We start from the raw sequence: 13653 nt of genomic DNA, 5'->3' as shown, positions 1-13653 counted from the left end.
GATTATTATAATGCATAATAATAAATGTAGATATTATATTTCGGGAGTCTCATTAACCTACAATACTTATTTAGAACAGTGATGAAATAATTGGGATTTATCTGTTTAGCTTGTCTAATTTATTTAAATCAAATTATTTTTAGTTATTTTATAACTATAAAATTAAAGTGTGCCAGAAATACTGCAAATGTGACGCATTTCAATGGAAGTTACGATTTTAGAGAGCTTAAGGATCAAAATTATCATAAGAATATAAATAATAGTACTAAAGAAAATATTATCACAACTAATAAGCAACTCTTTATAAGCCTATGGCTCACTTATATCTAATAAGCATTTCTGCATTTGCCTTTGGCTGACTTCGCATGATAGCTCTATTTTCTGTTGCTTTTGCTTTTATTAGCAAATGACTAAATTCCACATTGAAAACCATTTAATTTCTTTTGCTAGTTTTCTTTCGTAAACTCGTAAACTCTTAGACGTAAGCCTCATCATTCTTGATCATTTTCTGAGTCTCCGCTGTCAGATCCAATTGACCTTTCTGACTAAGAGAATGGTGACGATCAATGGAGCCGCGTATGGTGTAATGGGTGGTGACTGGTATGGAATCGCTATGCTTATATTTCATTAACCGCTTTTGACAAATACCCAATCTATCAAAGAAGTAGATACAATTTTAATAAGACATTTAAGATTTTTAAAATAAGTACTTACTTTGACAACAGAGTGATTAAATCCTGTCGATATTGAGACGTTAGAATAGCATACAGATACGGATCGGCACAAGAGTTCAACGGATAGAAAAATACTAATAATATCTTCGATTTGGTAACATTAATCAACGGATATCCGGCCAAAGCAGTGAGTCCAAAGAATGCAATGGGCGCCCAGCAAGTGAAATTGGTGAAAACCTGAGGGAAAACCATTTAATAATAATGTGTCGTTAATTATTTGAACTATAACTCACCAGAAGTGTCATCTTTTTTGGCAATGCTTATCTCGCCAGGAATGTTATCACGTGCATGACGAGTTTCATGACCCAGTGATATGTATATTTGAGCATAGCATATGGCAATAATGGTGAAAGCCATAAAATTGCAGCCCAAAATCAATACCAAGTACACCGAATCATATATATCACGCTTCTCCATGGGTAAGCAAATGCTGCGATTAAAGGAAAATTCAATTTAATTACTGTTTAGACACTTTGTATACAGCATGTGTTCGCTTACCTTGTCGATGAGTAATTGCTAATGCCAAACAAAGGCATTGAGGACATAAAAATTGAGTAGATCCAACCCGACAGCATGATTACAGCAGCCTGATACAATTTCAAACGCTTGTTCAGATACATGGCATGCGTAATAGTGAACCATCGTTCAATTGTGATGACAGTCAACGTAAATACCGACAAATGACTTGCGAATACTGTGAGAAATCCAGCTACCTTGCAACCCAATCCTGTACAATTACAGTAAGAAAAATCCTCTTAGTTTAAGCTGCTTGCTGTGTGTCGAAGGTAAATTAACCCTTACCATATTGCCAATCAAATGCATAGTTAAAGTATTCGCCCATCGAATGTGCATCGATTGAGGCAATCAGCAGCAAATAGAGCCCCAGACAGAGGTCAGCAAATGCCAAGTGGCACATTAAAAATCGCGGCACCGACGCTGTCTCGGATCTAAAGTGTAAAAAGCGATGCTGGCAGATTAGTAAGTGCTGCAAGGATAATAGTACGTTAAGCTGATTACTTAATGGAGAGTATGACAGTGAGGACAGCGACGTTGCCAACAACCGCCAGAGCAACAACGATCCAAACAGCAATGCGCAGCCACTGATAACCCATTACATCCTCGCAAGGATTCAAAGCATTCGGCATGGGATAGCACTCAACATTGGGTTTTCTGCAATAGAAAAATATATAAAATAAATGTGTAAATTTAAGAGTTTCGTTTAGTAGGTGTAAGCCATAATGTAAACATACTAAATATATGTAAATTAATTAGAACTACTTTAAAATTACGCTTGTTATTCGATTTTTGATTTAAGCAAAAGTTGGACATGCGACCAACTAAAAAAAGTTAGCACAAAGTTATAATACCCTTCTACCCTATGGGTAGCGGGTATAAATTTTAAAAATTTTCAAAGTCGAAAAGAACTAAATTTAGAGAACTAAATTTAATTTTGCTTAGCTGTGATAACTCAGAAACTGTGAGTAAATCAAATGGAACTGCACTCTATATACAATGCTTAATTTATGGTTCCATTATGCAACATTTGACGATAATGAAACGTGGCTAGCTTTCATATCTATTTTCAAGGTGTCCTAAAAGTTGTTTTGTATATTATAAAGCTGTAAACACACAAGAATCAAAAATCTCAAGTTTGAATGAAATGAAAATAATAGAAAGATGTTGTATGTTGTACCATGCATCTTTAAGATATTTTGCAAAAAAACAAAAATTGTCAATAATGTGAAATTAAATATAAAAAAATGTATCTAAAATACGTATGTAGCATTATTTCTGCAAAAACCAATAAATATGTGATTTTTCAAACTGAACTACAATAAAATATGTAACTAAAATAAATATGTAGAATTATTTAAATGGTAATAAACTAAATACTTTTACTACAGCCCCTTACCATAGTCATTCGACCGTGTTCTGTGAAACTCTTTTGCAATTAAACATTAAAATTAATTAAATAAAAATACTCTCATACTCACCTGAAGGTAAAATTTCCACAATACTCAGCAAGTTGATCATCTTCTGGATTTAGTGTAATTTGTTCGTGAAATACTCCGATATTGATCATTGTCGAATCCGTCAAGTAATTGTACGAATTAGGCGTGCCATCGTTCAATGGCATTTCAGTATTCTGATAGTTTACAATATCATTAAATCCATTCGGTATGCTTCGTTCCCAACGACTGTGAATAAGAGTTATAAAAAAAGTTAATATATATACATATATGTGTTTATCTATTTAACTTACCCAAATTGATCAACAACTTCGTCAGTTTGAGATGCGGCGAGATTTGGTTTATTTAATTGCATTACAAGATCACGATTGCTGTAGCACTGTTCTCTCAACTTCTCCAATTCCTGCATACGTTGAGCATGTCTCAGGGGATCGTGTCTTGAAGGAAATTGGAATGCACAGCAGTGGAATGAATGCGTTAGATGAGCTTTCTGTAAGTTCTGCAAAGATCCCATTATTATTATTAATAATTTAAAACTGAATATTACATTTTCGATATACCTGAAAATTATATATGGAGGGTATCGTCTTCAACGTATGCGTGTTTGTAATATACAAAACTTCGACGGACTGCAGTCCAGCTGATGGTAAACTGACTAGCGAAGTGCTAGAGAGATCACTAAATAGATCAAAGTAATGTTAGTTTTGGCTAGAAATCTGATAGGTTTACTTACAGTTCGGTTATATCTATTATGCCGTAGAAAGCATTTGGATGAAGATCGCTTAACTTGCGATTGTCCCGCAATGTGCTGGAAATTAAATATAATACTTTAATAAAATTCATTATTTGCATTTAATTATAATGAACTTACAGCTTGGCAATTTTAGAACCAGAGAATGCGGAATCGTCAATAAATGTTATGTCATTATTTGCTAAAACTCTAATAATATAACAGAAAGTAAATAAATTAATTAAATATATCTTCATTAAACAAGAAGATGTTAACTTACAATTGTGCAGTCTTAACTTTAATAGATTTGGAATCAATTCGAGAAATTTGATTATTGTCGAGATCACTGGAAGAAAAGTGTTAGATATTAAACATAGCATCAAAAAAGTAAAGAAATTCTAACGACTTACATCATCTGTAGAATGTTGTGAGGTGGTAAAAATCCAAGATCCGGAACACTTGTCAAACCACTATTAATAATGCGTCTGAAAGGGAAAAGAACAAAGTTATATATATTATTTTTATTATTTTATTACTATGAAGTGTCGACATTGAAAATCATTTGTTAATTTAAAATTAAAGAATTAATGTTGAATTTTAAATTAGAAACGGTAAATTGTAAATAATATAATAATTAATGAATATCGCATCTTAATATCGTATCGTATTCAACTTTTACTTACATGATTTCAATGGTGTCAGAAATTCCCTCAAACACATTCTTCGATAGATATGTCAATTTTGGCGCTTGCGAAATATAACTGATAGGAAAAACTCATTATTATGAATTCTTAAACAACAAAAAAAATGTACTTACATGGTGCGCAGAACCGTCAAGTTAGAGAAGGCGCTGTCCTGTATTTCTTCCAATTTGTGACAGTTGATGAACGCACTGTAACAATACTCCGAAATTAATGGCTTTATTCATCAATACATATTGTTTTTAGGGGCGTACTCACACATCTAATAATGTGGCTCCGTAAATCTTCAATCCAACAGAGCGTAAACGAGGCATGCCCGCTGATGCAATTGTTAGCCTTTGTAGTGGTTGTTGCAAAGTCTGTGGCACACGTGTCAACGCATCGCCCTCGCAGCGACATTCGAGCTCATTCTGTTGACATATAGAAGCATATACCATGGCGTATACTACGTGCATAGATAGATAGACAATATTTGTGTGTGGGGGTAAGATCAAAGGGTTGCAGCTAAATAGTTTAAAATGGTCTATTGAATGTCAATACTATCAAGAGTGGCTGGCAAAATAACATTAGCCAAGAGACATGAAACTAAGCTTAAATATTTCACTAGCATAGTTTGTGTAGCTCAGTACTTTTAAACTGAACTACTTGCTAATTTCTTACTAGAGTCATTTATTTCTTTTATTAACTTAATGGGTTGGTCACTTACCTGATTGCTGACTTCCCAGCAGCAACAAGTCCAAGTGGCGACATCGTTGGACGACGGTGTCGTTGTCGTGCCTGGCGCCTGTGTCATCATCATGGTGGTATCATTATTATTATTAGTACTATTTCCACTCCCTTTATCGCCGGGCAAATTATTCGGATAGGTATTAAAGCCATTCTGGTGACTCTCATAACAGTTGGTGCCGCCTTGAGTGGCACAGCAGTTGTTTAACGAAAGCAGCAGCAGCAGTAAAATGAAATCAATTTCAAAACTGATTGACATGCACTTCATGTTTGTTGAAGTGACGTTTGCTTTTCAATCCTTTGCAAACACCTTCACTTGTTGCCCATTTCAATAGACACAGACGACACATTTACAAGTATGCAAAGTAACTTTGTGTGAGTTTCAATCTGATGCTGCATTCTGATAGCTTTCGTTGAAAATCCTTCGTCTGCTTAATTAGTTAATTAGAGTGCTGCAATGTGAAACGAAAGATAAATCTTGAATCGAATGCTTAGGAAACTTTCTGGATAAATGAAATATCATCGTAGATTTGAAAATTTTCAAGTTTCTAGATTAACTCAACTGCCAATCATAAAAAACCTCACTTATACAGGGTATAAATGATAAGCCGCGCATGTGTTTTGCAATATGTATGTATGGATCGATCTATTTACATTCGACACAAGCGAGTTCAGAAACACACAGCCTCAAATATTTTGCACCTATTGATAAAGCTGTGAATTGAGATTTCACGTTCCGCGACGATCGCATGCTTGATTGACTTTTCAATTCATACAAAGTTATGATTCGATTACCTAAATATTGTTTAACATGCAAATTGCCATCACAAAAATGAAGAAATTTACTAAAGTTGTCAATTCGAATCATAAGAATATTGCGAAATTCCACACTGTTCTATGATCGACTAGCACTCACCTCGCACTCAATTTTGTAGTGCATTCAATGAACTATTGAATATCACTGAAACTCTCAGAGAGAGCTATCAATCTTTTAATCTCTGAGATTACAAATTTAATGGGCCTCACAAAATTTCAAGCTTCATTAACTTTCAGATCCTGTACGCTTCAACTTTCTTCTACTGCTCTTGACCGTATCATGTTCGAGAGCAATTAAAATTTATATTAATAGCACATCCATAAAATGTTAAATATAATTTCGGATTGTTTTTTATAGCATTGCGAATTTTATGACATTTCCCAGGGCTGCACACTGAACTCAATTCTTTTGTTTATTTTAATTTTTTACATGTGCGATGCCAAGCTACTTTTTTAATTAACATACTTATACAATTGTGAGCAAACAAATCGCAGTCAGCTTATCAGTTGTATTTTTAGATACAGCTGTTGTCTGATTGAATGTTAAAGCATTGTTCAATTTGTTTTTTTATATCGTAAATTCTACGAATTAGTAAACTAATTAGAATAATATCTAAATTAGTGCAATAATAAATTATTTAGAAGATGAATTAGGAGCACACTTTTTTGAGTCGCAAAACCTGAAGAAACCAGTTTTCACAATTTTTCAGATTTTTACAAATTTAGCCAAAGCGAATTTGTTTACAACGAAAATAATTAGCATAGGTATGCAGTCATTAAATAATTCTTTAACTTTAGTTAAATCGTAGAGAGGATGATAGAAAAAAAAAAGCTACAAATTTTCCAAAGAATATTTCAATATTTTTCTCCTCCAAAACATTTTTGATTTTGCCAAATTGCTGAATGTTTGTTTGGTAATCTAGCTTTAATATATACAAATTAAATAAAGTTGTCATTCGCTAGTCTTAGCTGGTTTTCCCCAAACTGATTCCTCGCCTTACAGTTCTATGAGTTTAGTGCGTTTAAGCTAACAAACTCGTAGTAGCTACAAGTCAAAAATGAAGTAGATAAATGAAAGCGGCGCCGACAAATGCGGGCCAATTTCCACGTTCTTAATTATCCAATATTTGTACGTTAAATATTGAGTGTTTACTTTTGTCTATCTACTGATTACAATTATAATATGATCTAACATGCGTTCACAAAAGAAAATGGCAACATATTGCCGAGAACACTTTTATAAGGTGTCATATAAAAATGGCTTATAGCTTTGTTCTTCATACTCTAGTTTGTTTACCATTATGCATACCTCCGTATGAATGTCTAAATTTAATTATAAACCCCATGTGATATAAACAATGACTTTGAATTTAGCTGCAAACCACTTTTATCTATTTTTTAAGATTTTAATTGATTTAATTGATTCATTAACATAATCCTAAGTCGAATAAAATCCAATGTGGAAACGTTATCAAATACTATATGTCGATTCGAGGATTGTTCGTTTATTTGCCAATCCATCCACGCATAAGTCTCAGCTATGGTAAAATTGTATTTTTAGCACTACTTTTCCATACGTGACTGAACCTTGCGCATGATTCGCAACTGCAGCTACTCCAAAGGTCACAGCTCAGTATGCAACTGAACACAAGAATTTGTGGTCAGTTATCCGGATTATATCTTTGCCCACCTTCGTTCTGTACTCGTACTTTATATATGTACATTTTTCATTGTGCAAATAGCTCTCACACATTCTGAGAAATAGTTGCTGATTGAAAGGCTTATTCGTCATTGTAAAATGCAACTAATTTAATTTAAAAATTGCTGCAAATAATGAATGCATGTTTCGAATTTATAATTACAGTCATGTTCGCTGTAAAGTGTTTTAAAAATAATTCGCACAGTTCTGCTAACTTTAGAGAAAAGTTTTTCAACCAATGAGAACAAAAAACAACAGTAAATGTAATTTTAATTCTACCAAGCAGTGTATGGAGTAGCACTTTCTGTTTTATGATTATGTACAACATTAAACACACTCTTTGAACTATATAAATAAATAGCCAATTGACTCGTGTCGTAAAATGTTCATTAATAGGAATGATTTGGCTGGTGATTAACGGTCTGCACAGTAGTTATCTCTATCGAAATATCGGAGATAGCTGCAAATTTGTTGCTCGCTGTAGAGTTAATTAAGACCGACTTAGCTGAGTTATCACATAATTACAGTAGAATATCGCTGACCTTTGCACTGCGAGGAAAGGTTGGAAATGTTCACTTTAACTTTACTGCAATTCGATTGTTATCAAAATTTTAATATTTCGAATTCTTATATTTTATTTTTTTATATTTTTTCACACTATTTTATGTACAGATTTATATTATACCGATTATTATTATTATTATATAGATTTATATATATTATATATTCATCTAATAAACTGAGGTACAGAAAATTACATCTTGTTGCAACTTACAACAAAACTTTTTTCAAATAGTCGATGCCGAACCGTGTTGCGATGCCGCGAACGCGTCTTTTTACACCTGTTGAATGAAGTCAACTAAAAAAATCTGTTAGCCAAAAGGCAATCCAGACGAAACCGGAAATCAGATATATACGATACGCAGTGGAGCGCTACACCACATCGTCTTAATGGCAGCAAAACACGAATGCTGCGAACCGAGTGCGAATGCTGTCGAAAGCCCCAATTTCACACCTCCAATTCGCAGCAGCAAAAATAAGCTCTGAAAGCTGGACAGACGAGGGCACAATGGGTTATCTCAACGAAAGCCTTTCGTTAACTGCTAAAGCTTTTATGGCTCTTGTTATTTTTATTTTGGCCAAAAGCTTTCTCATTAGACTTTGCCGTCCTACGAAACTATTAACTTGAATTGGCCAAGTTGACAACCTAGCAAGGGATAACTCGAACATTTTCGTAGTGTAATTGTTTTTGCATCATACGTAGTCAGCTTTTTAAGTTCAAATTTCGAACACAAACATTCCGAATAGCAATCACAAATTTCGAAGCCATATCCGATAATAAAACGCAAATTTAAATTACTTTTTATTCAACTTCAAAACAGCCACAAGATGAATATGAATTTTCAGTTCAAGAAGGATCACGCATTCGAAAAGCGCCGTGCTGAGGGAGACAAGATACGCCGCAAGTATCCGGACCGTGTGCCTGTGATTGTGGAGCAGGCACCCAAGACACGCTATAATTCGCTAGACAAGAAGAAATATCTGGTGCCGAACGATCTGACAGTGGGACAATTCTATTTTCTCATCCGCAAAAGCATCAATCTGCGACCGGATGATGCGCTGTTCTTCTTTGTGAACAGCGTTATTCCACCGACATCGGCCACCATGGGGCTGCTGTATCAGGAACATCATGACAAGGATTATTTCCTCTATTTGGCCTATTCCGATGAAAATATTTATGGCCAAGAACCGCCGGCAATGTAGTTCTCCAATATGCTGTTAATTTGTTACTTTCCCTGATTAATCGCATTTGTCGACAGTTACAGAGTATTAAAAATGCATACATATGTAAATCGCAAATGAAGTATTACGATGTTTGACTACGAGTATTACACAAAAATGCTGCTACACATTTCCAGATGAACCTTCCACACATCGTGTTGTTTATAAATACGATAGAATGCTAATCAAGCGGGCAAATGCTAAATGATTGAATGGTATAACTATATTTATAATGAATACAACAACAAAAAAGTGACAAATAATTTGTGAATTCAATTAACGATTTCACGTGAATCGCAAATATATCTATCGAGAGATTTGCTTGAATTTGACAACATTGTTATAATACGAGACTTGTCAATGTTACGCGTGTTTTGTCTGCAATTGAATGCGCTTTTATTTTAGTATTTTATCACATTGGTTGCACAATAATAATATCAATGCGAATATAATTCATAATTAATGATTTGCCCATGCTTTCAGATTTACTTTCGGTAGTTTTGGATCATTGCACGACACCATTTTGTTACTGTTAAATAATAGAATTTAGGAAAGCGATCTTAACAAGCAATGTGAAATGATAACATACCCCGGAAACTGAGCTTGTACGAATGCAGCTACAGGCACTTCATGCAGTGTTGAGTGATCAGCATTATCGCAGATCAAACGAGCCATTGTTGCCTTACGAATTTCCTGAAGTTGCTCCGGTTTAAATGCAGTTGGATTAACTTTCTCATCGTATTCGTAAAAGTAACGATCTCCTTGCTTAAAGCGTGCAAATTGATCGGCAATAATTTCAGCAAATGTTATTCCCACAAAGCCATCCTGAACCGCCTTCTCCAGTAGACCGCCAACCCACAATTCAATGTCATCTGGTGAGCGATACACCGATGACAAACGATCAGCAATCTGAAAATAAGTCAAATATATTTTAAGAGTATTTTAGTTATCACAATGAGCACTTACTTCTTTGGGGAATACACCAAAATGTCGTAATTTTGGAGCACCCATCAACTCCAGATAATCATTGTAGCTGCGAAGTCCTTGATCACGTCCACGTTGGATATTTAATGCTGCTAAATCCAAGCCAAAAGGATTGTCACCGCGGAACAGATACCTACTAAGCTGTTTAATTAAAGATATATTTAAAGTAAATAACTTGCCTTTTTGACATAAATTACTTACACCATGAGTAATAGAGCTGTCGACCTCCTGCATGGGCTGAGTGAAAAGTGTTTGCAGCATATCATCATAGAAGGCGGGTTGACGCAAACGCGAAGGATTAAACATAACATCTGGAATTTCAATGCTACCTCCATTGCGCAAATGATATTTACCATCAACACTAAATTGAAAAATTACATTTATATTTGAATTTTCAATTGCTAAAGACTGTTGCACTTACCTCGAGTGACCCATGCGAAAAGCAGCGCCAGAAAACTCATTTGTGATGGCCGGATTAACATCAACGTTGTAATCTGTCGAGTAGCCTTGGTTGCGAGGCACCAAACGGAAGCGTTTCATTTGCTGTGGTCCAATCACTGCCGGCAGATACTCATTGTAGGTGATGTGCTGCAGCTCGGCAATCACAATGCGTCGTGCCTCTTGATAGAGCCATTCATCGGTTGCCGTTGGATTCAGTTCCGACAGTATTTTGGCCACACGATTATGCTCGCGTCCAAAAAGTATGTGCAACGTGACGAGAGAGATAATTTGATTGGTGCGTCCATCGCCTGAAACAGATTGGTATTTCATTACATGTCTATTAATTATTATTTTCACTTTGTTTATTATGAAATATTTATATACTTTTCAATTTAATTAAGCACTTAAGTAATTATGCTATGCTGTGAACTGTGCATGATACTAGAGTTTTCAATTTTGATGTTCATATTAATAAACATGTGATAAATGAATTCTGAATGGTTACGCTTGTAGAGAAAATTTGCCGAGAATTGCAGAAACAATTTAGTGTTGCGAAAGCAAAATGTACTAAATGGAGCAACTTAACCGAACAGTTTCAGTAGAAACAGCAATGGTGATGATACCTGAACTAATTTCAAACAAGTAAGAAAGCTCCAGTCGAAAGTGCTCGACATGAGATACCCGCAACCGATTTTGAATAAAAACAAAACCGGTGCGGTAATATTCCAAAATATACCTAATTAATATACTGCAAAATAATGGTATATTGATATATTGTGATTCTAAATATACCATAGAGTACAAAATATACCAGATTGTCAGCCAAAGCAACTAAGATCCGTTTTTGTCCATACAAAAGTCTTTCTATCATTTTAATCTGATCGAAACCAAATTTTAAGGAATCATAAAGACTATAGTTATTATTGTATGTACCCAAAATTAACTAAATCAAATCAAATTACACTTGTTCCGGAAAGGCGAAGCAAAAATTTGAAATAAATTTGATCTGTGTGTAAACACAACAAGTGCTGTCAAAAAAATGAGATCTTTATCTCAGAGATCTAGGTGTTCATACAGACGAATGGACAGAAGTACATGGCTATATTGTCTCAGTTGTTGACACTGATCAAGAATATATTCCTTCCTTCAATAAGCTACAACAACCTTGCACCCTGTGGGTTGCAGGCATAAAAATGTATATACATATTCTAAAACTTTTACAGACACAAATTTCCTTATTTAAATGTTGAATTTGTTTAAAATGAATAGTTTTAGTTAACAAAAATGTACATTATATAATTAAATACAAAAAGATAAACAAGATTTATCTGACTAACGATGCTTCAATCTACTCACCCGCTTTGAAGCAGGTTTTTCCTGCCTCGCCGCCACCACAGGCGCTCTTGTCATCCGTCAGAGGCAGCAAGTCGCGACCATGTTCGTGGTGCATGGTCAGCTGTCCGCCACGGAAAGTACGCAACTCAAGCGCCGCCTGTTCATGCGATCCATAGATAGGAGAGGCATCTAGAAAATGCGTCACTTTGCTGCGTTGCTTGCCATAACTGAGCTGACAATCCGGACTAGGCACAAGCGATAATCTGACCAGATTCAAACAGCGTACACCAAATGCACCATAGAACTCATCATCTGGAGCCACAGAGATGGGCAAGCAAGCAAAATGCGTCTTCTCCTTAGGCAACATGCTCTTGCCGCCCTCTGTGCAGCACTGCACTAGACCGCCCTTCTCATCCAGACGCACAGATGCCGACTGGGAGATATCGTGAGCTAACAGTTGGCCAAATTGCATGGTCAACTGATTGCATTTGGCATGTGGACGCTGCACATCGTCGAAGAGCACACGAGAGATGTCGCGAGCACTGGTTAACGGGCTGCCATCTGTGGCATGAATACGAGGTGTCCAAATACCATCTTCATAGGCTGGCGGCAACAAACGTTCCATGGGCTGACCAGCAGCGCCCCAATGTGAACGTTGTGGCATCGGATTATTGCAAGTTCCGTCGATGCTGCGATAATTATGCCGATGCAGGCAGATTGGCGGTGGTTGGCAATTTTGAGCCAGAGGCGTCTTGGAGAAGGTAACATGCACCTTGTTGGTGATAAAATCATCGAGCGGCACCTGCTCCTGCTTGCCAAACATTTGAGTTGTGATCACCTGCTCCAATGCATTGTTGGACAGTGCAAAGTTCTGAGAATCCTCCTTGGGCGTTGAGTGAAAGACAAGGCCATGTGTGAAATCTGGAAGACCCCGATGCACTTTCATCTCAGCAACATGGTGCATCATATTTTTGAAGCTAATGCGCGCATCCTCAAGCACTGCTGCTGGCAAGATCGATGGCAACGGTCGGAATACTCTGCGCTCCTTGCTCTGATCGCCTGCAGTATGATTTTGGCCAGATCGGCAACAGTAGCCAAATTTACCAGCGGGCAAATCGCATATTGGAGGCTTCTCGTGACCCTTCATGCGCACGTGGGCAGGGCATTGAATTTGGGGCACACATTTCACATCTATGCAAGGTTTGCACTTTTTTGAGCAATCCACTTTTAGAGGTCACTGTAATGTAATGATATACATAAATTGTTCACAGGCGAAAGCAGTGCTGTAGAGCGAGACCGCTATAAGACGCATAAGAACCGTTGCCGAGTTCGCCATTATGAAATAACAGTTACATTGTCCAATATACTATGTATAAATGCATGTTTGTACATAGAAAATATGCATATATGTATGTATCCAAACTCATCTTAAAAGTTTGTTGACCTTACTTCCAACTTCATATCTGTGACACAAAAATCTTTAACTTACCATCGTGCTCTGCATGTGAGTGCTCTTGCTTAGTATCCTTTAAATCGTTCTGTCGCAATGTAACGGTAGCTGCATATTCAAATTTTACAAACAAAATATGCAAGCTAAAAAGCCAAAGGAGCCAACACCGCATTTTAATATTAACAAACGCGCAACCTGACTTCTTTTAGGAATATCTACCTAGCTGCTGATTTTAAATAACGGCGTTTCTGTGTCGGTGTGACCAAAAGCACAAACTTTGAAATA

General features: G+C 36.0%; 3 protein-coding genes across 3 annotated transcripts; 1 reads left to right on the top strand and 2 right to left on the bottom strand.

The window, feature by feature from the left end:
* Positions 1 to 465: 465 nt before the first annotated feature.
* Positions 466 to 5793, bottom strand: LOC133836480 (lutropin-choriogonadotropic hormone receptor). Its single transcript, XM_062266989.1, is given in 19 exon segments — positions 466 to 653; positions 715 to 911; positions 968 to 985; positions 987 to 1164; positions 1233 to 1461; positions 1536 to 1681; positions 1752 to 1904; positions 2729 to 2932; positions 2998 to 3203; positions 3265 to 3382; positions 3438 to 3512; positions 3576 to 3644; positions 3715 to 3780; positions 3845 to 3919; positions 4118 to 4195; positions 4252 to 4326; positions 4394 to 4545; positions 4842 to 5313; positions 5778 to 5793. Coding segments are annotated over 18 exon segments (2505 nt in total). The 5' UTR covers positions 5130 to 5313; positions 5778 to 5793; the 3' UTR covers positions 466 to 475.
* A 2836-nt stretch (positions 5794 to 8629) lies between these two features.
* Positions 8630 to 10829, top strand: LOC133839677 (gamma-aminobutyric acid receptor-associated protein). The gene has a single exon (XM_062271327.1). The coding sequence runs from the start codon at positions 8766 to 8768 to the stop codon at positions 9138 to 9140; it is 375 nt and encodes a 124-aa protein (XP_062127311.1). The 5' UTR covers positions 8630 to 8765; the 3' UTR covers positions 9141 to 10829.
* On the bottom strand, positions 9529 to 13152 carry LOC133836738 (chorion peroxidase; the record flags this gene model as incomplete). Its single annotated transcript, XM_062267329.1, has 6 exons — positions 9529 to 9687; positions 9748 to 10067; positions 10125 to 10283; positions 10344 to 10503; positions 10564 to 10891; positions 11940 to 13152. Coding segments are annotated over 6 exons (2250 nt in total), but the record flags the coding sequence as incomplete, so codon positions are not given.
* Between the last annotated feature and the right edge of the window lie 501 nt (positions 13153 to 13653).

The sequence above is a fragment of the Drosophila sulfurigaster genome, chromosome 2R, assembly GCF_023558435.1.
Source record: "Drosophila sulfurigaster albostrigata strain 15112-1811.04 chromosome 2R, ASM2355843v2, whole genome shotgun sequence".
Classification (NCBI taxonomy): Eukaryota; Metazoa; Arthropoda; class Insecta; order Diptera; family Drosophilidae; genus Drosophila; species Drosophila sulfurigaster.
This window is presented reverse-complemented; position numbering and strand designations above follow the sequence as displayed.

Excerpts from the sequence above, each read along its gene's own strand:
- LOC133839677 (XM_062271327.1), top strand. The coding sequence starts at position 8,766 with ATGAATATGAATTTTCAGTTCAAGAAGGATCACGCATTCGAAAAGCGC.